Source organism: Chanos chanos, chromosome 14 (assembly GCF_902362185.1).
Source record: "Chanos chanos chromosome 14, fChaCha1.1, whole genome shotgun sequence".
NCBI lineage: Eukaryota > Metazoa > Chordata > Actinopteri > Gonorynchiformes > Chanidae > Chanos > Chanos chanos.
In genome coordinates, this window is record NC_044508.1 from 1,936,997 (window position 1) to 1,959,496 (window position 22,500).

Genomic DNA, 22,500 nt, shown 5'->3' on the forward strand with positions numbered 1-22,500 from the left:
AAAATTTAACGAACAGTAACCATTGTAGCAGAAAAGAAGTTTACAAACAAAATTTTTGATGGTTACAGCTTTCAAACATTAGTAGGCAGTGTGGAGGTCCTGGCTTTGAATGACTTCAGCACACATCTGGGCCTGCAGGACATCACCAGTTTGTCACACTGCTCTGGTTTGGCCTCGTTCCACTCCTCTTCCAGTCTCTCCCTCAGCCCGGTCACCGTAGCAGGTTTCTTAGCCATAACTTCTGTTGCCAGTGATCGACCAGAGATTCCCGCATTTTTTGGGGGCCTTGAATGAATTAGTGTCATTGTAAAGTTTCAGTATTGTACACTCTTGGAACGACCAGCTCCACTTGCAGTGGCTGAAAGGGTTGCCCTTTTGGCCTTCACCTGAACAGCCTGCTGCGGCAGGGTTCCAGTCTCCTCGGAGCGGCTGTGGAAAGGTTTCATTCTAAGGGTTCTGGTCACTGCTGCTCTCTGCCCCCTTGCACATACTGCGACATTGCACATTCATTCATCTACCTCACTTCTCTTGTTTTTCTATAAGTTCTTTTGCTATTTATATCGTCTTACATATAAGATTTTTTTCTACTTATTTATACATTGTCTATTCACACTCGTCTGGTAAAGGAGGATGAGCAAAGTAAGAATTTCATTGTACAGTGTAACTGCCTGTTTTGCTGTGCACATGACAATAAAACTCTTGAATCTTGAATCAGAACCTCGGAGCAGTTCGCCATCCTGCAAAATGATCACGAGTGTCGCCAGATAAATAGGCTTTGTCAGATAATTAAGGAAATTAGCACCAGGTGTCAGATTGGCACCAATAACTGTGAAGTATCCCAAAGCGCTCTCTAATTTTGATCACAGTTCCTTTTCAAATTTTTCATTTAAGTTTTTTTTTTATATTGTGATGTGGAATATTTTTGAATTATGAAATTCGCTTCAACTACATCCCTTCTATTCGTGTTGGGATCACTTTAAAGTGGGATAAGCAGTGACTTTGAAATTTAGGAAAATATAAGTTGTTCTCTAATTTTGATCTGTAGTGTGTTTCCTCCAGGGCAGCGCGGCATGTGTCTGTGTGCTAGCCTTAGCCTGAGTGCTAGTGAGTTAGCCGTGGCGTTAAGGGCGCTAGCCTTGGGGTTGGGAGGCTTTTGCTGGTAAATGAATGACTCTGAGGTTGTGTGCACGGGCGTGTAGGTGCATGCGGCTGTGTCACTGCCCCTAAGACTATTCACTCCGCTCCAGTTCTGCAGAAAAACAGAACAGCGTGATTAAGACTAGCCTAGCCCTGATTACAGCGTGAATGACTTAATAAGCCTGTTTGTGTAATGGAGAAAAGGAGAGACAGACAAAACAACACTCAGCCGTAGAGACAGAGAGAGAGAGAGAGTGTTTGTGTGTGCGCATGCGTGTGTGTTTGTGAAGGGGAGGGTGTAATTTTATGTAATTTTAAGGTCAGGGAGGGGTTGGAGGTAGATGGTGACATCATCGCTGATAACGAGCAAGTTTAGCTAAGAGAACAGCAGGTGTGACTGAGACAGTCAGAGACTGGAACGCTGTTACTGCAGGAAAAGAACATTCTACGGATACACACACAGACACGGAGAGGGAGAGAGAGACGGACTCGCTGTGAGACTGTGTTAACTGTGGGCTGTGTGTGTGTGTGTTTAGGTGGCTGGAGAATACAAATACCACCCGGAGTGTTTTGTGTGTATAAGCTGTAAAGTTGTGATCGAGGACCGAGACACTTACACACTGGTGGAACGCTCCAAACTCTACTGGTAAGACCCTGTTAGGTTTCCTTCTCTCTCGCTCTCTCTCTCTCTCTCTCTCTCTCTCTCTCTCTCTCTCTCACTCTCATTCTCTCTCTGGTGGAACACTCCAAACTCTACTGGTAAGACCCCCTGGTATATCTGTCCTGCTCTCTCTCAGTTTCCTTCTCTCTTTCTCTCTCTCTCTCTGTCTGTCTCTCTCTCTCTGACTCTCACTCCCACTCCCTCCCTCTCTGTGTTTCTGTCTGTCTCTCTGTTTCTCCATTTCATTCAACCAACATTATTTGCATGACTTTAACATATGGAAAGTTGCCAAAGCAGATCATTTTTATGACATTAAATGTCAGTAGTGAACTGACAGGAGGGAACTAACAAGGAAACAAAGTAAGAGGGTATAGGGAAACAGGGGAGGTGTGGGGCAGCCCGTGGTCCTTAGGGTTAGAGAAGTGGGCTTGTGACCGAAAGGTCGCCAGTTTGAGTCCTAGGACCGGCAGGAAAACATCCACGGCTGAAGCACCCTTGGGCAAGGCACTTAACCCCCAACCGCTCCCCGGGCGCAGGCTGGCTGCCCGCTGCTGCTGCGCCCAGTGGTTGTGTGTGCTCACTCTAGGGCTGCCATGGTGAGTTGAGGTAATCGATGACGTCGACTTGACTTGACCTTTTTGACTTCTAAAATATAACAAACATTTTTCTTTAATCTCACTACATACTTGCTGCTAGGGCCGCTGCTGCCGACTGTTCTTCTATAGATTGATCTACCGACTAGTCTGGTCGATTAATCTTTCAACGAGCCAAAAAGTCGATTAATCTTTTGACTACTCAACTTGACTAGTTGGTAGATTAATCTACAGAAGAATAGTCGGTCGTGGCAGCACTAGCAACAGCAAATGAACTGAAGCGTTTTAGAAGTCGAAAAGATAAAGTCCTAAAAATGAAAACCAAAAAACGATGCGTCGTTTTAAAGTACTGCTGTCGACACGCGTTTTCATCGTGGACGTCATCGATTACCTCGACTAATCGTGGCAGCCCCAGCTCACTACTGGTGTGTAAGGATACGATAACTGCAGAGGTCAAATTCACCGCTCACAGTGTGTGTGTGTGTGTGTGTGTGTGTGTGTGCAATCACGGAAATTTAATCTTAATTTTTAATCTTAACAAGGAAAACAGTGACAGAGGAATGGGGGAGTGCCCATGACCATCATAACAGCAATAATCACATAAAGATAAGTAAAAGGGGTGAGTCTTTTCCTCGCCCCTAAGAGGGGATGAGTAAAAGGTTCATGAGAGACTCAGCGTCTGTTCCTCAGGTTGTGAAAGACTGTTACATACCTCACTGTTCACTTACAGCACTCCTCCTTCTCTCCCTAGAGGAGGAGACCTTTTTCCTTATTGTTACAGGAGAGGAACTCTGAGGGGATGCCTCCTATTTTTTTTTTTTTTTTTTTAAACATTCCTGTTGAATTTGTTTGAGTTTTTTACAGTCTCTCTCCAGAAGAGTACGTAGAAATGGACAGGAATGTGTGTGATTATTTTGTGTGACTGGGGTGATATTGATCCAGTTGGAAAGTAAAGTAAAGAAAGCCTCTGGCCTCAGTGTGTCATTTTTTTAATCTCTCTCTCACTCTCTCTCTCTCTCTCTCTCTCTCTTTCTCTCGCTCTCTGTCTCTCTGCAGTGGTAAATGTTACAGGCAGGAGGTTCTGACTCCGATGTTGGAGAAGCGATTTCCAGACTCTTCTCTGGATTCCGTGCCTCACACGGTGACGCTGCTCTCAATGCCTGCGGCAGCCAATGGGAAGAGAGGCTTCTCGGTCAGCATCACTCGAGGCCGGAGCAGTGACAATACCAGCGTACAGGTCAAAGAGTGAGTCTCCCTCACGCTCACGCTCACACACAGACACACACACACACACAGACACACACACACACACAGAGCCAGCCTGTGCTCTGAGCGTCTTTGTCTCCATGTTCCGTGAAGGGTCAGAGGGATGCACATCAGCCCGGAAGTTCGGAATGCCATCCACGTGGGGGATCGGATACTGGAGATTAACGGTCTCCCGGTGGGAACGCTGATGGAGGAGGAGGTGAGTGGCTGTTGTTGTTTTTGGACATTTAAAGAAGGCACCTGATGACAGAGGTAGATGATTCAGGGTGTGGTCAGGTCGTGCGTGCTTGGGCGGTTGGCACTGAATAGGTATGGATGTTCTCGTTAAACAGTCAACAACAATTCACTCAGAACGTTACGGAGCTGCAGGGCAGGCTGTGTGTGCCACACTGTGTGAGATCTGTCATTTTTATTGTGATGTGAAAGCGTTGCATAACCACACAACTCAAAGTCCCAGCATTCCTGCCGTGGGAGAGTTTTGGCACGTTGCGGAGCGTGCTCCACATTCTCTGCATTCGTTTACAAATGACATTTTATTTCCGCGCAGATTTCACCGCGCAACTGGTCTTCACGGTCGCACCGTTCTGCAGGTCTTTACAGTCCCACGGAAATATAGTGTTGCACAGCGGCGCTGGGGAATCTTAGTGCACTGTCCCTCTGTCTCATCACGCAGTCTCTCTGTCTCACCGCGCAGTCCCTCTGTCTCACTGCGCATTCACTCTGTCTCACCGCGCAGTCCCTCTGTCTCACCGCGCAGTCTCTCTGTCTCACCGCGCAGTCCCTCTGTCTCACCGCGCAGTCCCTCTGTCTCACCGCGCAGTCCGTCTGTCTCACCGCGCAGTCCGTCTGTCTCACCGCGCAGTCCCTCTGTCTCACCGCGCAGTCCCTCTGTCTCACCGCGCAGTCCCTCTGTCTCACCGCGCATTCACTCTGTCTCACCGCGCAGTCCCTCTGAGAAATTCTGTAGTGAGACACTCAGACTGTGCAGTGAGACAGTCGGTCTCTTTGTGTGATGTGTGCTGAATGACTGATTTTATGAAAGTTTGGTGCCTCAGCCCTGAGAGAGAGAGAACAACAGTCATGTCACACAAACCATTTTTCTCTGATCAGGAGAATTCTGATTGGCTGTTTCAGGTGGAGGATCTCATACACCGGACCAGTCAGACGCTGCGGCTGTTGATCGAGTATGATCCAGTCAGGCAGCGTTTGGACAAGCTCAGACTGGGCCCGCCCCACAGTCCTCTGGGAATGCCGGCCGCTTCCCGCATGCGGCTCTCGTCTCCACCCGCCGTTCTGGAGACGGTCACCGTGGATGACGGCACATTAAAGCGGAGGTCGCTTAGGTACTGCCCAACATGACCTTTAACCCCCAGCCCCAATCTTTAACTTTGGCATCTGTACCACTATCTTAAAATCTAATCCCAATCCATCTGCTGTGGCGTAGATATGGTTTACGCAGTGGATATGTATATGTGTACGAGTATGTGTATATGTATATGTGACTTTTATAATGATGTTGTATTAGTATCATAATAAAACCTTAGCCCAAACCCACAGTTTCTTTTCATGTCTGCGTATGAATGTTTATGAACGCAGACGCAGTAACAGTATCTGTAAGTCTCCTGGCCCAGCGTCTCCAAAAGAAATTCCAATCCTGTCGCGAGACATCGGCCGATCCGAATCGCTCCGCTCGGCGAGCTCCTGTTCACATCGGATATTCCGACCCTGCGACCTCATCCACGGAGAGGTCCTGGGGAAGGGATTCTTCGGACAAGCCATCAAGGTCAGAACACGGATGAAGTCTGATCGCACTACCGAACATACTGTAAACACCAATCTGCTGGTCCTCTGATTTAGTACTGGCTGTTTTATCAACACCAGCTGAATTCTGACTCCACTACTAATTCCAGTGCTGATTCCATTGTTTCAGTAGTAAGTCAAAATATTGTCCAGTCACCTCTTAAAAAACGTGTCTCTGTAAGGACTCTGTGCGTCTCTGTAAGGACTCTGTGCGTCTCTGTAAGGACTCGGTATGTGTTGCTCTGATCAGGTGACCCATAAGGCCACTGGAGAGGTGATGGTGATGAAGGAACTTATCCGCTGTGATGAAGAGACGCAGAAAACATTCCTGAAAGAGGTGAATCTCTCTCTCTCTCTCTCTCTCTCTCTCTCTCCCTCTCTCTCCCTGTCTCTCTGTCTCTCTGTCGTGCGTCGTGTCTCTTAATTCAGAAAAAGAGGCAGCAGGCTGGTGCCACAGCAACTGTACGGCCTTGGTTCTAGTGCCCTGGGTTATATTATCATGTTTGTTAGTTGTTTAGATGTTGTTTGTTTGTTGTTGAAATGAGAACTGCGTCGTGTTGACTCTCTCTCTCTCTCTCTCAGGTCAAAGTGATGCGTAGCCTGGAGCACCCACACGTGCTGAAGTTTATCGGCGTTCTGTATAAGGATAAGAAGCTGAATTTAATCACTGAGTATATTGAGGGAGGAACACTGAAGGACTTCATTCGGGACACGGTGCGTCCTCACAACCTTAATCCACTTTCTCTCTCTCCCTCTCTCTGTCTCTCTCTCTCTCTCTGACCTACAGTAACCTCTGAAAAGCATGCAAAGGTAGAAATAGGAGAGGTGTGTGTGTGTGTGCGCGTTGACTGTCAGAAACACTGGTGGTCAGAAGCAGTGAGTGTGTTGAAAGAGAGACTGTGTTGTGTGTATGTAGTTTATGGGGAGATTAATACCAGGTGAAAAAGCTCAAAGGAAAGTTTATTTTCCACTGTTTTGCTTTCACATCTGGCCACCAGGCAGAGAGAGAGAGACAGACACACACAGAGAGAGAGACAGAGACAGAGAGAGAGAGACAGAGACAGAGAGAGAGAGAGAGAGATCCTCTGCCCGACTTAGGCTAAGCCTGCTCATCTTTTCCCCTGTTTTCCTGTGGGTTGTGTGTCATGTGGTTTTGAAGCATTTGCATTGTGCTTTCGCTGTAAGAACTTGACAGATCTCTCTCATTCCTGCACTGCTCTGTGTATGTCCACTCTGGAGTCTCTGAGGCTTTCAGCCCTCAGTTCTCTCTGTCTTAAGACGTGTGTTATGTAAGATGTCTTGAGTGTTTTGCTGTTTTTCTGTGTCTGTGTGCAGAGTGGAGACACAGTTATTCATCTCTCTCTCTCTCTCTCTCTCTCATTGTCCTTTCTTTCTGCCAGGACCCATTTCCATGGGAACAGAGAGTCAGCTTCGCTAAAGGCATTGCTTCTGGAATGGTGAGTTAGCCAAAACTTACCACACTAAATTTTACCTCAAATGTCACACACGCACACACACATATATATTATACAGCCACACACCTACATATGTATGTGTGTGTGAGTGTGTGTCTATATATATGTATATCTATATATATACTTATGGATGTATGTTAATATATATACTTATGGATGTATGTTTCCTGCACAAACGTATTGTTATCTAATTCAGTATCAGACATTCAGCGTATCTAAATTAGAATATGCCACATCACCATCATGACCAAACATACTCAGACAGAAATACCTCAGACAACTTCACTGAAAAACACTAGAGGTAAATCTGTCTCATATTCACTCTGTCTGTCTGTCTGTCTCTCTCTCTCTCTCTCTCTCGTTTGTTGTTTCAGGCCTACTTACACTCAATGAGTATCATTCACAGAGATCTGAACTCGCACAACTGCCTGGTTAAACTGGTATGTGTCTGAAATCCCCCATCAAAGGTCCATACACCTTTGATACACTCAAGTCCATTAATCTGTACTAGAGTGTACTAGACATTTGTGTACTAAAACATGTTATATTGTCAACATTCCTAAAATAAGGCATGTCATGATCTCAATATTCCTGCCCTAAAACATCATAACCTGTGTATTCCTGGACTAGGACATGTCATGATCTGTCATATCATGTGATAATCCCCACTTTCTTGTTCTAAAACATGGTACAATCTGCATACTTATGAATGAAAACATAGTCTCTGTATTCCTGGCATAGAACCTCATAATTTCTGTACTCCTGTCCCAAAATGTCACAATCTACGTGTACTTCTCCTAAAACCACATAATTTGTATATTCCTGTGCTAGAACATGTCATAATCTCTCTATTCTTTCAATTTGCTACATCTTAGTTCCCTCATTCCAGTTCTAAAACATGGTATAATCTCCATATTCTGAGACTACAGCATGTCATAGTTTCCTTATTCCGGTACTGATACATGTCATAATCTCTGTATTCCAATGCTAGAGCATGTTATATTGGAGGCAGATGTGCTCTGAGGTACAGAGCACATGTGACATTACCAGGTTATACAATCCTGGCTCAGACAGCTCCGCCCACTCCGATAAGCCCCTCCCCCTTAACCCAGGCCCTCCCCCTGAGCTCAGGGCCTTGCGGCGCCTACTGGCATTGGAATTGAAGCAGAGAAATACCATTTAATTGTAAACTTATTGTATATCCGATAAATTAGCATGAGAAAAGAGCTTGTGTTTCACACCTCTGTTATTCCTTGTTCTTTTAACCCCTGTGAAAAGATGTCCAGTTAATTTCACCCTTCAGTTTCCATTTTACTATAATGCATGGGATTGACCTGACCTCTGACCCCTTCAGGACAACACGGTTGTGGTGGCTGATTTTGGATTATCACGGCTCATCAAGGAGGAGAAGACGCGCCCGCCGTCGGACAAACCCAACAACAAGAAGCGGCTGTTCCGTCGGATTGACAGGAAAAAGCGGTACACAGTGGTGGGCAACCCGTACTGGATGGCTCCAGAGATGCTTAACGGTGAGGAGACAGACACAGAGAGAGAAAAGGACAGAATGATCTCCTCTATTTCCTCTGCTGTTATTAAACTCCACCTCCCCCTGTTTTCTCCTGCAGGGAAAAGCTATGATGAGAAGGTGGATGTCTTTTCCTTTGGCATCGTGCTGTGTGAGGTATTACGAACATTGTCTGTGTTTCAACCTGTTAACCTCACAGAGTGAATTAAGAGATGTGTGACCTGACCTCAGCCGTGTGTGCGTGTGTGTGTGTTAGATTATCGGGCAGGTATATGCAGATCCGGAGTGTCTTCCCAGGACGCTGGATTTTGGTCTTAACGTGGAGAAATTCAGAGAGAAATTCCTTCCTGACGACTGTCCCCCTGCCTTTTTCCCATTGGCTGTTGCCTGCTGTGACCTCGTTCCCGACAACCGGTGAGTGGGTGGAGCTTTCTGACCGTGTGGCCTACCTGTAGTGTTCTGCTCTCTGGGAATGACCTTATGAACTTTGACCTTTTGACCTTCTACCATCTGTTAGGCCAGCGTTTCAAAAACTGGAGGACCGTTTTGAAGCGTTGGCTCTGAACCAGGAACTGGGCATCCCACTACCTGCAGAACTGGACGAACTGGACCAGAACCTCCGAACCAGCACCACCCCCCGGAACTCCAGTCCATCCTCTCGCGGGCTGAACGTGGAGACCAGCGGGTCGTAGCTGACATTTCTCCCTCTCTCTCTCGCCCCGTCGGCACGAAGTCTCCTGGAGACAGATGAGTTAAACTGGAGTAAACTTTTCCTTTTGTTTTTTTCCCTCGGCTCTGGACGACGGGGAGTATATCCCGGACACTCGGAGTGGTGTGTGTGTGTGTGCTGCGTGTGAACTTGGGTTTTTCTGTCCTGTGCCCTGTTGGCATGGGCATACAGTGGCTGCTGGATTTATGTAGGCACACACACACACACACACACACCTGGCACGTTTCTGTCATCTCACGGCTCACGTAGCGAGATCTGCTCTGTCTCCCTTTACATCGTATAAAACCCATTCACTCTGTTTGCATCTGGACACCATTCAACATAAGAACACTCTGATCCCTCTGTGAACGAACTACAGGCACAGCTATGACCGCAGAACCCTGTGTAGCTGCACCATAATGATGTGTATGTAGTTACGCGTTCATAGGTGGGGTGTGTGTGTGTGTGCGTGTGATGTTAACATCGGATGAGTGGGGAATGAATCCACATTGATCCAACCAGTCGGACCGCAGTAATGAGAGGTCTTGTGTGAATGGGTGTGTTTGTGAGATAATGAGGAAATAAATTTGTTAAAAATGTGTTTTAGTCCAGTAGGAGGAGGGTCAGTTCTCTCTCTAATCATTAGCTGTGGTCTGAATTAAGTATCGCACAGTTAAAAACAGATATTGTAGTTTTGTAAAATTATACTAGGGAGCGAAAATGACGGTTAGTCTACTAACTCCTCTCTGGTCTTCTGGAGGCATTAACAGAAATAACCGTTTAACTGGTAGAGAGGAGAGTGAATCTGCGGCACGTAATCGACACTGCCATCTAGTGGCATCTCTGTTGACAAACTTTCCTTTAATGCTGACGTTACAGTAGGGTACTGATTAACTTCCATCAGGTCTATGACGGTGGAGGTAAAAAATGATGTCCACGCTGGAGTCCTTTAGGAGCAAGAAACAGCTGCAAGGGTAGAGAGATCGTGTGTGTGTGTGTGTGTGTGTTTGCGCGCGCGTGCAGGGGCGTGGCACCAAATTTTGAGGCTTCGTCAGGTGTTCCATAAAGATGTATATTTTTAGTTCACCGTTGAAACGCGCCCTTATCGAAACCAGACGATGATTATTGATTTGTCGGAATGATGAATTCTACCTTCACAATGATCACAGTTCTAACTGGATTTCTGTTATTTGACAAACTTATTTGTAAGAATTGTACAGAATTGCATTATAACTTAGAGGTGAGCTGTTTTGGGGGGAAATATAACTCCGTAGATTTGAGATATTGAGTCAGAATGTGAAGATGTACAAAACGCGACAAGCTGTGTTTTTCCATATTTTCAAAGGTACTGATGTGTAAAAATTGTAACCACTACTACTTGTATTACCACAGTGTTTTCCGACGTCAGAGTCAAAAGAATTAAAACAACTTTGAGATCTAACAAAACGTTCTCCTTTTGTGAAAGTTTTTTTTTTGGAGAGTGCTTGTGTCTGACGGTGGAGAGTGCCCGCCACACGGGGGCACTGCTAAGCTACCAATGTGGCTTCTCACCTTTTAAAGATAAATATTTGACCAGGGTTTTGACTACATTTTCTCAGCGTTGTTCACCTGCCGTAACCCGGTTCACCAGCTTAAGTACACATGGATAAAGCTTCCAACACAATGGTGATTTTGCAATATTCAGCGTATCCTTTGCCGCTATCCTGCTGCTGCACTGTGTGGTGAAAGAAGCCAGTTTCTTACGTCTGGGGGTGAGGGAGAGATCTACCGTTTGCATCTCCTTCCTCGTCGCGCTCTTGCTTTAAACCAACATTCTAGATCGGGGTTCGTTACATTCCTTTGGGTTTAATTGCAGAGTTTAAACATGTTACCGTCCTCACCGTTGGAAACAATGGGAGTATGGGTGGAGTGAGTTTTGAAGTAGATCTTGACTGCAGAAATTGTTGCCGCTGGTACAAGTGGGTGTGTACATTTTCTCTTCGGACACAGCTCAGAAATAACAACACATAAATAATAACAACAAACGTACGTTTCCAAAATTTATTTTGCTCACAGCAGTAAAAAACTGCCAAACATAAAAAATACAACTCTGTATTTTTAAAATCATAAAAATACCTCTGATGCATAACAAGGGAGTGCAGGAGAGAAACACAGACATTCGCACACACACAGACTGAGCTGAAACTGAGAAAGATATCAGCTATTTGTCCAGTGACTAGAGATTCGGCTCCTAACCCAGCCGAGAGAAATCAGCACTAACGGACATTTACATCGTGATGCAAGCATATGATTACTGAAGTTTGCAATCCGTAGCATGTTTGAATTGAAATAAAGTAAAACCAACGGAACTCAAAAAATATGTTTGTACATTCACTGGGACATGCCCTCTGGAACAATGTTTTACAGGCGTTAATTCACCTTAAACCGTGGACCTTAAATTAACTGACTTTGCCGTCATACCAAAAACAAAAACAACAACAAAAAAAAAACCTATGCCTTAACTGGCGCTAGCCTGCGGTCGAAGCCTGTTGTTTTCCTCAGCAAAGTAGATTCTTAGTCTTAAACGTTACTGTTAAAGCGAGGAACGGACAGACGGCAGTCTCGCTTCAACAGAGTACATCAGCTAAGATTATTTAGGGCAGTGACATCCAACACACAAACATAAAGCAGCATGTCTTTTCTAACCTGTCCCTGCCTGTCTGAAGGAGTACGCGAGTTCGTGTCCTTGCTCGTTCCACTGAACACACAAAAAACCTCCGGCACGCACGCGCCCACACGTACAAATAGAGTAATGCGTTCAGGGCTCAAACTCTAAGGCAATCTCTGCTAATAGCTGGATTTGATTTTCACCTATAACCTCTTTATTACATATTAGAAAAAGAAAAGAAAAAAAAACACTTCGTGCTTGACTCAGAGCTTACTGTTTCATGGAGTGTTTTGTTTTGTTTGTTTGTTTGTTTGTTTTTTCTTTAAAAAAAAAAAAAAGGCCAACACCAGATTAAAATTATCTTCAGTCTCAAAGAAGTGATGCTCTCCGTACACTTCTAAACACAGATACTCAATTTGTCCCCATGTCTCATTAGCAAAGTTAACACCTAGAAAAGATGTACACCACATCACCATGTATGAGTTTCCTTAAATACATCGTCTTAGATGAGTACATATTTGTCACGGCTGGATTATCATAATGACTCAACTACCTCAGGGTGAATGCTGGATTATATAATCCGAGGATGAAGGAGGTTCTTCAGATTAAGAGCATGCTCTGATTTGTCAATGTGCTTATTCTCCGAGTCAAAGTCCCCGGTACACACATTCACACCCCCTGCTCCCCTCTTCAACCTAATGAATCTGCTGTCCCCCCCCCCCCCCGAAAGTGGCTTCACCTGTGGAGGCAAGGACACTGTAGAGTGTATGAGGAAAAAAACAGTCTCCCTCCCTCCGTCCCTCCCTCCCTCTCTCTCTCTTTTTCAGGAAGGTGATGTGCATGTGTGTTGTGGGCCAACGGTTGGTCCTCTGAAAATTCTGTTTCACTCTGACCTCGCGGTATCACGTCTTGTGTTTGCGTTCACGCGCCGGGGGTTCCCGCCTGGCCCATGAGAGGGTCCGCTCCCTCCGCGGGCTCCTGTCCGGGCGTCTGCCCCGCCGTGATGACGATGGTGTTCTCATCCACCAGCTCACAGGTGGGGTTAGAAAAGGCCGAGAGAGGGAGAGTGATTCTCTGCATCTCTCGCTCATACACACGCTGGTCATGCTGCTTCTTCAGGTCACGACCCCTGCACGGAGAAACGGACGAAAACACAACCTCACTCAGCGAACACAGCCTCTGATAAAACACACACACACACACACATCACTGCAATCAAAACCAACATGTGAAAACTGACCAGTATGAAATCAAATCTCAGTCGAAGCAACTTAAGTTCAAGCAGTCTCCATTTCCACAAATTAACATACCATACCATACCATACCATAGTTAAATACCATGAGGATTAAGTCAGGGGGTGGCGTCCTGTTTTGATTTTGACTGTTGTGGCCTGTAAAGCCCTTTGAGACTGTAAACAGTGATATTGGGCTCTAAATAAAACTTGAAACTTGAAATACAACTCGATGCATAGAACATCGCTTAACACAAAATACCAAATTTACATGGCCTGTATACATGGCCAACCTTAACCCTAATTCACACTCATCCTTAACTGACACAACCTCAACCAACACAGTTCTGCCTCAGTGAACACACATCTTCAGCCTAGATGACTTGAGCTGACAACAGCCCAGTGCATGAGACAGCCCAGGAGATGAAAAGCCTTTTTCAGTTTGTTTCCCCAAAATAACTCCTCAGACCAGTCTTGAGGCTACAAAACATGAACTGGGAATCCTTCCCTTGTGTCTTTTTCTTTATCGGTCATTTGTTTTTTTGTTTGCTTGAGTTGTTTTTTCCTGTGGTACATGTGCAACAGACACTGGTGCTCCTGCGTTTGGTTGAACGCTAAAGCAAAACGCTGGCTACGTAAACGGGCTACAAAATTATTGAACGTCAAAATGTGACAACTAAGAAATGTTGTATGAATTGCCCAGAGCTCCCAGTGGTAAAACTTTTCATTGTTTGTGTCCATGTTATTGGATGTCGCTGTGGCATACACAGTGCAATTCACCAATGCAACAAAGACTGTTTGTTTTTTTTAGTGGGTAATAATTATTTCTGATGTGTTCGGAGAAGAAAAAACTTTTGTCAGTGAAGTAAATGTAGTTTTCCTCTACAGCACAGACGTAAACTCTGCTGCCCTAGAGAACTGAACGCTGGAATCTCATTATTTATATACTTCTCACAGACTGGACCATGAGAGGGCAGTTTGTGCTGGACGACCAGTTCAGTGCGTCTGTCCTTTCATAGCACAGTCATATGATCACACGGTCAGAGTTCTTATGGGTGCACAGAGACACGGTGGGTGTGTGCAGGGGTGTGTGTGTGTGTGTGTGTGTCCTCTCTCTGAAGGATGAGTATCAGTAAACAAGTGTGAGAGTATTTTTGGCTTAGAACATTAATCCACAGCGCTGATAAGAGAGCAGATTCAGAGCCAGGAAAGGACACACACACACACACACACACTAACCCAGATGGACACACATTCTCTGAGTGAGTGTATGAATAGTTCAGCAGTGTTGAAATGGATGATGACACAGGTGTGTGTGTGTGTGCATGGCAGTGGAAGAAGATGACGCCTATAATGTCACACTGTTTCCGCTTCGTTCATCCAAACATGCAGTTACACAACCCTCCTCTACGTCAACACTCAACACTCTCCTCTCATCTCCACACCCCCCCCTACCCCCAACACTCAATGTCTCTCCTCTCTGCCTGTACACCCCCAACACTCAACACTCTCCTATCATCTCCACAACCCCTAACACTCAACCCTCTCCTATCATCTCCACACCCCCAACACTCTATGTCTCTCCTCTCTGCCTGTATGCTGTGCTGCTGAGGAACATTCTTCTTCTTCTTCTTCTTCTTCCTCGCTCTCTCTCTCTTTCCCCACAATGTCTAGCCATCATTTATCTTAGCTTAGCAGTCCCTCAGTGGCTGAAATTCCCCTCTATTTACCAGACATTAGCTTAGCAGTTAGCAGACATTAGCTTTATCTCTGAGGAGAACGCAGAATGTGAATTGGCGTTACATCATTGTGGGTAATAAGAGTGTCCTGTTTCTGTGTGTGTGTGTCTGTGTGTGCGTGTGTGTGTGTGTGCGCGCGTCCTTCCCTCCATCTGCCGCTCTGCTGTCATCCGTGAATAAGCAGCCAATTCAGCAGAGAGAGACAGGGACACATAATCAGATCTGCCACAGGGCTTGCAGGACAGCAGGAGCCTGGCCAAACACTCTGACTCATTTCTCTCTCCCTCACTTTCTTTCCGTTCAGTTTCTGCACCCCCCCACCCCCCCTTCCATCTCCTCCCTCCATCTTCCTGATCCCTCTCAAAAACAGGCTGCTAAAAATAGTTCCGTGGGAGAACTATTCTCTCTCTCTGCTATTCCCTCTTTTTCACTCATCTGTTGCTCTTGTTATTTCTTCCTGGAATGTTCCAGGTGTCCAGTTGTAGAACATTCTAATTCTCCTGTGTTCTAGAACCTTCATGTTTACCCGAGATCAGGAACAATGTCCTACAGAGGGTCATTTCTAGCCCACACCCACATTATCTTTCTATGCTTAATAACTGGAAAAAGCCTTTTCATAACCACAGAGTCAGCGAGTGAACAAATATGTGTGTGTCTGTGTGGGTGCATGTGTGCAGCACACATCTGCGTGCGTGTGTGTGTGTGTGTGTGTGTGTTTGTGTGTGACTGTGTGGGTGCATGTACGTCTGAATGCATGCATGTCTGAGTATGTGTGCAGCACACATCTGCGTGTGTGTGTGTGTGTACATGTCTGAGTATACCCACCGTTTGTAGAAATAGCCCACAGTGATGCCGGCTCCCAGTATAATAATGATGGCCATCATCAGAATGCCCAGTACATATCCCAGTGTTCCCAGGTCCTTCTTCTGTTTGGGGCCCGTTCTGACTCGCTGACTCACCCCCATCACTGGCTGGACTGCGGCCCCACCTCCCTGCGCAGGGAGGGCCTTGGCTGTCTTCACTGACGGCTCTGAGGATGGAGTGGGGTCCAAGTCCGCAACTGGGACCAGTGGATTTGACTCTAAAGAACACGACACAACATAACAGCAAAATCATTACCTGAGATCTCTCACTCATGCTCTCTCTCTCTCTCTCTCTCTTTGTCCCTCTCACTCACTCTCTGTCTCTCTCTCTCTCTCCAAAGAGCCAGCAGCTAGGGGTTATGGTAGACAGTTGTCGTTAAGGTAAATGGACATACCACCATTATCGTTTTAGGCCTCCATTGACCCAACAGATAAAACTGGGATCAAATTTCACAAACACACTACAAAAACCAGTACAACCACATCAAGTGTAAGTAAGTGCAAACTGTTCTAACTGACTTTCTGATCTCCACCTTTACTCTGCTGTTTACACACACACAAACACACACACACACACACACACACTCTGCAAATTCCATGAAGGGACAAATTTATTTTCTTGTCAGGATATTGGTGGGAGAGAGGTCCTGGCCTGTGTACTTACACACACCATTAACACCTAAAACCATCTCTCTATCTCTCTGTCTGTGTGTCTCTGTCTGCACTCTCTCTGTCTGTGTGTCTCTGTCTGCACTCTCTCTGTCTGTCTGTCTGTCTCTCTCTGTCTGCACTCTCTCTGTCTGTCTGTCTGCACTCTCTCTGTCTCTCTGTCTGTCTGTCTGTGTCTCTCTCTCTCTGTCTCACAGTCTAACGAAAGGAGGAGACCAGACCTGCTGAACCTCCCCTGTTCCTCCCTCTCCCTCCCCCCGCACGCAAAAAAAAAAGTTGTTTACCAACTCTAAGGGACTTTTAAATTGTGAGGTCATAGGCTGAAGCAGCCAATAAGGCACTGTCTCTATGGACAGCAATGTCACTTCAACCAATGAGAAAGAAGCAGCTCACAACCCTGAGGCAGCTGCCCCAGACGTGCTCTCAAGGAAGAAGGAGAAAAAAAAACAGATGTTGGCACTGAGATTAGGCTGCGACTTCAGTTACAGTTTAACTTAATCAGGACAAACAGTTAGTGAGGAGGCAAAGTGTTCAGAGCACTGCTCTAGCCAAGTGGCACAGACACCATGATGGCTTTCCTCTCTCTCTCTCTTTGTGCTTCCTTCTCTCTCTCTCTCTCTCTTTGTGCCTCCTTCTCTCTCTCTCTCTCTCTCTCTCTCTCAGAGGAGACCTGTAGTCCTGCTACCTCAGCTCAGACACCATGATGGCTATCCTCTCTCTCTCTCTCTCTCTTTGTGCCTCCTTCTCTCTCTCTCTCTCTTTGTGCCTCCTTCTCTCTCTCTCTCTCTTTGTACCTCCTTCTCTCTCTCTCTCTCTTTGTGCCTCCTTCTCTCTCTCTCTCTCTTTGTGCCTCCTTCTCTCTCTCTCTCTCTCTCTCTCTCTCAGAGGAGACCTGTAGTCCTGCTGCCTCAGCACTTCTTCTCCTCCCAGGATTTAAGGGCTGAGCTCTGGTTTTGTTTAGTAAACTTTTGGGCCTCTGGATTTGTTGATGGCCAAATAAGGTTCCATCAGACTACTGATGCAAAAAGACTTTTTTTATGTGGATAAAAAAAAGAAGAAAAAAAAACTATTTTAGGGACAAAGAAAGACTCAAACTAGGTCAAATTATTTAGAGATCACATAAAGAGATGGTTTAGTGTATGTGTGTGTGTGTGTGTGTGTGTGTGTGCCTGTGTGTATACGTGCACGTGTCTTTGTTAACTTAGGAGGACATTTTACTGAAAGACTGACAGTCAAACTGGGGTCAGACAAACTGGGGCACCTCCAATACACTGAGCTGCAATAATTCACAGTCTGTCAGAAAGACACATTCTTCCAAAGGCCCCAGAGGGAAAAGTGTTCCCTCCTTTGCTCTGTTGGGGCATCCACAGAAAAGGAAAGAGAGAGGGATGGGAGAAATGGTATGAGGTGGGAATGGAATGGGTTCTCCATGCAGAGAACACGGAGGGAAAAAGATCTCCGAGAGGGATGGGAATTCTGTCTGAGGTCACTTTTCATCAGAAACAGAGAGCCATTCCCAAAACCTCACACCTCATACTCATGCATCCCAGTGCCTCCTGAACGGATTCTGACTGAACTGACGCGTTTTGGGTAATGTTGTCCAGAGAGATCAGAGGTCTGTGTGGATCTGACGTCAGATCAGTAACGGGTGATCTGTTTTCAGTCAGTTTGAGATGAAGTGGATCTGTGATGTGTGTGGAGGAAAGTAAGCACCTTCACACGCAGGAATCAGACAGTCCTCTCTCTGCATCGTCCCATCCGTGCCAAACACATAGCACCACGGGTGCCCGGATGCATCTGGATTCCGACAAAAACTGTGATCTCCGACGCCTGGTAGGATGGAGAGAGTTACTTTAACATTGTGAAAACAGACGAAAGGACATTTTCAAACAGTGTACAAAACACTCTCTCTCTCTCTCTCAAACACAGACACAAACACAGACGTCGACACTTGAGTCAGGACTTGCATTGGTCATAAATAAAACATGCTTTATTGTCGTGGAAAATCCAGCCATCCACAAACTGTGCTGTGCTGTGCTGTGGTGGTCATTTGTGTGGGGAACTATTGAAAAGGACTTTCCCCATTGTGTAACTCACCTTATGCGTGCGTGCGTGTGTGTGTGTGTGTGCGTGTGTCCAGATCACAGCACATCCCTCTCTCACGGATTAACTAATATGATAACTCAGCAGTTTGTAAGTGTGTGTGCGCGCTCTGACGCTCTCTCAACACTACAGTGCAAGAACTATAAAAACACTAAATATCCGCAAACGCACATGGTTTGCCGTTTCCGCGTGTACCAGACGCTCCTTGTCGTCGTATCCTACACACCAACTCGATTTCCTGCTGCAAAATCTTATACTTTCATTTGTAGACTTGACTATATAAAAAAGTACAGTTGACGTTTGTCATTTTTTGAAATACTGTCACCTGTTAGGGTGTCCGCATGTGCTGTGACGTCATAATCTCTGGTAGTGTTGTTCCAGTTCAGACAACTGTTTCCCAAACTGGTTGTTTGCGTTTGTCCTCGGTAGTCCACCCCTGTCGATCGAATGCATTCTGAAAACAGACATTATTGCATTTTGCTGATAATCTGAAACACGCAGACATGCACGCAGATGTTCAAAACGACCGATTTAAAGCCACCACAATTGGGCATGCTACCTTAAAAAACAATTTCTCCTCGTTATCAAAATGATAAAAATCCGAATGAACGTTTCATTGGCATTACTGTCTTTGTTATCCTCGTCATCACTACTATTCAAATAGCATTTCACTTGTTACTGTAATATTTTTTTTACTTTTACAGATTCTTAATAATGCAATAATCCCAAATAAAGCCATGTAACTTGACTGTAGACGTTTCAACTTTTTAATGCCATCAGGGGCAACCTGCCATTCGACGACCAGTTAATCCAACTATTGAAATCAACGTAAAATAACAAATGAAGTACGCAGACGTGAACAAAGGGACTGTGTATTTTGGAAGACATGTTCTCTGTGGTCTTACCCTCAATAATTGATGAACAGTCCACTCGCAGCAGGAGAAAGACGAAGCAAAACGTCCGGAACATTTTTTTTTTAAAAATTGTCAGGGAAAACGTACACTAACAGAACATAGCGCGTTAAATCAAACTGAGCGAAAACGGTTAGGTGCAGAAGAGCCTATGCTGTATTCATCACCAGTCAAACTGCTCCTCTTTCTTCGGCAGATCACTGCTTGTTTTGCTTTGGGACGGGTCGGCAGTACGTGTGAGAGTGGTAAACAGCCTCTCTCTCGATTTAAGGAACTCCCCTTTGCAGCAGCAGTGGAGCGCGCGGCCGCGTCACGGCCGACACGCGCTTCAGCAATACCACACGCCTACGCCAGGTTGCGTGATTGCGCCCAAAAAACGAATTAGCACGTAATAAACATATTGCAGTAAATTAATAGCGCCTTGTTGTGTTCGGACACTTGTTAAGTGGGTTTGTGCATGTCACCTCTGATTATGAAATTAAAATACCGGTGCCCATGAGAGAGAGAGAGAGAGAAAGAGAGAGAGAGAGAGAGAGAGAGAGAGAGAGAGAGAGATCAACAGCTGTTTTTGTGAGCTGTGTGTACGCAATAGAATGGACAGAATGAATGGAGAACAATGGAGAATGGTTGATAAAGCTCTGGTAGAGCTTCTGAGCGAGTCCTGACGCGAGGACTGAAGTTGGTTGAAAAGGCATATTTTCTGATGCTGAGGGAAGCTGTAGAAACAAAGGTACTCCATTAGTGGAGGAGAGAAGGAGACTGATTTGATGAGACTGTCAAATGGAGATGCTGGTTTAGTGGTTTGTGATTGACAACCGATTCTTGTAATTATTGTGCAGTTCCAGGTCTCTTTATAATAAGTTTTTTTGCATTCTCTTTCTCCCTCTTTTTGCTCTCTCTCTCTCTCTGTTGTGAACAAACGCTTTTCTGTGAGTTTTAACAATCACGGGCTCTCTCCAGGATGACCTACGGCTCTTAAGTTAATTACGATGGCGCGTATCAAGAGTACAGCACAGTCTGAATATATAATTAGAATGTTTACAATTACTATAAGGCGACATTGCATTGAGACAATAAACTGCTTAAAGGAGCATGTTTGTTGTCAGCTGGATTAGTTGTTCCAGGTTGTAAAACGTTAATTTTGTGAGAAGTGACAGAAGTGACCACAATGACGTTTCTATGGTGATACAGCCAAAGAGGCCGAGACTGTGCGCGCGTAATCAGGCCAAATCGCCAGTTTCCTGTTTCATACCCAGCTATTGCCAGCCGACCTACTTTAGTTTTTTTTTTTTTTTTTCCTCCCTAAATTAATGCCACAATTTTTTCCACCAGACAGAAGTTTTCCACTGGTTTTCGGTCCTCGCAGCATCCAGCTTTTGGAACATTTCAAGCCCCTCTTCAAAGAGTTGCAAAATGGTTGTCAGGGGAATTTGAACTGACACTGTTTTTAACGACCCGTGTGTGTAGAGAGTGCTGGTTGGTAGCTTGTTTTTATTCTAGATGTGTTTTTCACTTGCCTTGTCAGACTGGTTTTGTTGGTACCTGTCAATTATCCTTCACTGCAGGTTCTGTGAAAACGACCAACTCTCGTTAAACGGCTCTCGAGTTCTCAAAACAACATTCCTTTGTGCGGTCTCGGATTTCTAAAATGATAGTTATGATTATTCAAAGATACCGTTTAAATTAAGGAGTAGGAGCATTAGAACGGAGCGGGCTAGTCAATGACAGGATGTAGGTAAAGGAAATAACCAATAAACTCCGTGAGTTATGGACTATATATATTTTTTGTTGTTTTCAGTGTGAGCTGCATTATGGACTAACTTTCGGCAGTGCCTGTTTCAACAAGTAGCTCTATCCTGGGACGGATTTCCACAGTTGTGCGCTGTGTGTATGTGTGGAGAGGAATAACAGCTTGCATCTGATCAAAAGAGCACACGTTGGCTGCAGTCGCACACAGCGCTATAGAACTGTCACTGTATTCATTCCAAAGATCCTGGGTTCAGTGTAGTCAATAGTTATGTGTATAGTTACCTGACTTACGTAACAACCCTGTAGACATCGTCATATTCATGAGCTGTGATGTCACAGATCACATCTGTACAGTTTAACAGGCTACGGGTTTCTGTATTCAAAACAAACCATGGCTGACCGCACACACACACACCATCAAATGCCATAAAGGACACACTCACGTTACATTTTGGTCTTAATAAGCTTTTACACACACACATATATATACACAGAGTCATATATGTAAGACAGCAGCTGAATACATTTTTAAAATCTCCTCATAAAGAGAATACAATTACAGGGCTGTCAATGTGCATTAATGCCCATCATTATACACACTGATAAATGTCCCTTACCCTCATAGAGAACACACAAACACACACACACACGCACGCAGTGTTACACAGCAACTGCAGATGCCTCCTGCCATGTGGGAAAGATAGAGAGGAAGAGGAAAAGATGGAGAGAGCAGATGAAGAGATATGGAAAGAAAGAGAGTACTCTAATGGATCTCTTTGGCCCCTGCTCTCTTCTGTTAGTCAGTCATTACATCACACCCATCTGCTCAGAGAAAACCTAACAGCTAATAATAGATAACAGAGACTCATTAAGCATGTGAGAGAGGGAGAGAGAGAGAGAGAAAGACAAACAGAGACAGAGAGAGAATGGGCAGTGAGAATGATTGTTTTCTGCAGTAGTGATTGGGGGGGGGGGGTAATTTGGGTGGGGGTGTAAGTGTGTGTGTGTGAGAGAGAGAGAGAGGCGGTTTGAGCTGAAGGAGTCAGCCGGCTCCAGTGCTCAGTGTCCAGCATGTTCATGTGTATGCGAATAAAATAATATAATTCTGTATTTCATAAAATCACCATTTTATACAATTGAGGGGAAAGTCTCATCATATGCATGATTATTCTGACAGCACCAGACTTCCACACTCACCAAGACACACACACAACACCATCAGTCATAAAAATCATCTTTAATACAATCATGCTATTTTACATATCTGAGGAATGGTCCAAACTCACATGGTTTTCTTGTAGTGAAAGCACAGATAACTGATATCATTGAGTTAGGAGGTTTAGCCCTGAGTGTGTGTGTGTGTGTGTGTGTCTGTGCTGGGTAGTTTGCTGCAGTCAGTCCCTGTCCTGCTGTAAGCTGTC

General features: G+C 45.2%; 2 protein-coding genes across 2 annotated transcripts in view; one reads left to right on the top strand and one right to left on the bottom strand.

Moving 5' to 3' along the window:
- The window catches only part of limk2 (LIM domain kinase 2), a 21,385-nt gene extending 10,865 nt beyond the window's left edge, over positions 1–10,520 (top strand). Inside the window, exons 4-16 of the mRNA XM_030791617.1 lie at positions 1,674–1,783; positions 3,448–3,636; positions 3,751–3,856; positions 4,792–5,000; positions 5,254–5,440; positions 5,708–5,794; positions 6,040–6,171; positions 6,858–6,914; positions 7,307–7,372; positions 8,287–8,461; positions 8,558–8,613; positions 8,714–8,871; positions 8,975–10,520. Of these exons, the coding sequence (XP_030647477.1) occupies positions 1,674–1,783; positions 3,448–3,636; positions 3,751–3,856; positions 4,792–5,000; positions 5,254–5,440; positions 5,708–5,794; positions 6,040–6,171; positions 6,858–6,914; positions 7,307–7,372; positions 8,287–8,461; positions 8,558–8,613; positions 8,714–8,871; positions 8,975–9,149 (1,707 nt within the window). The 3' untranslated portion in view covers positions 9,150–10,520. The remainder of the gene's footprint in view (positions 1–1,673; positions 1,784–3,447; positions 3,637–3,750; positions 3,857–4,791; positions 5,001–5,253; positions 5,441–5,707; positions 5,795–6,039; positions 6,172–6,857; positions 6,915–7,306; positions 7,373–8,286; positions 8,462–8,557; positions 8,614–8,713; positions 8,872–8,974) is intronic.
- Positions 10,521–12,618: 2,098 nt separating this feature from the next.
- pik3ip1 (phosphoinositide-3-kinase interacting protein 1) lies at positions 12,619–19,526 on the bottom strand. Its single transcript, XM_030791420.1, has 5 exons — positions 19,325–19,526; positions 18,745–18,873; positions 18,030–18,146; positions 15,610–15,865; positions 12,619–12,942 (listed from the first exon to the last, which is right to left on the bottom strand). Exons 1-5 carry the CDS (start codon positions 19,386–19,388, stop codon positions 12,735–12,737), a joined length of 774 nt encoding a protein of 257 aa, XP_030647280.1. The 5' UTR covers positions 19,389–19,526; the 3' UTR covers positions 12,619–12,734.
- Between the last annotated feature and the right edge of the window lie 2,974 nt (positions 19,527–22,500).

Bases quoted from the DNA above. Each gene is read 5' to 3' on its own strand.
- pik3ip1 (XM_030791420.1), bottom strand. From the start codon at position 19,388: ATGTTCCGGACGTTTTGCTTCGTCTTTCTCCTGCTGCGAGTGGACTGT. The intron at 15,866-18,029 runs GTGCTTACTTTC...CGTGTTCTTTAG, and splicing joins TCTGATTCCTGCGTGTGAAG to AGTCAAATCCACTGGTCCCA. The intron at 12,943-15,609 runs GTGGGTATACTC...TTCTCCGTGCAG, and splicing joins GTGGGCTATTTCTACAAACG to GGGTCGTGACCTGAAGAAGC.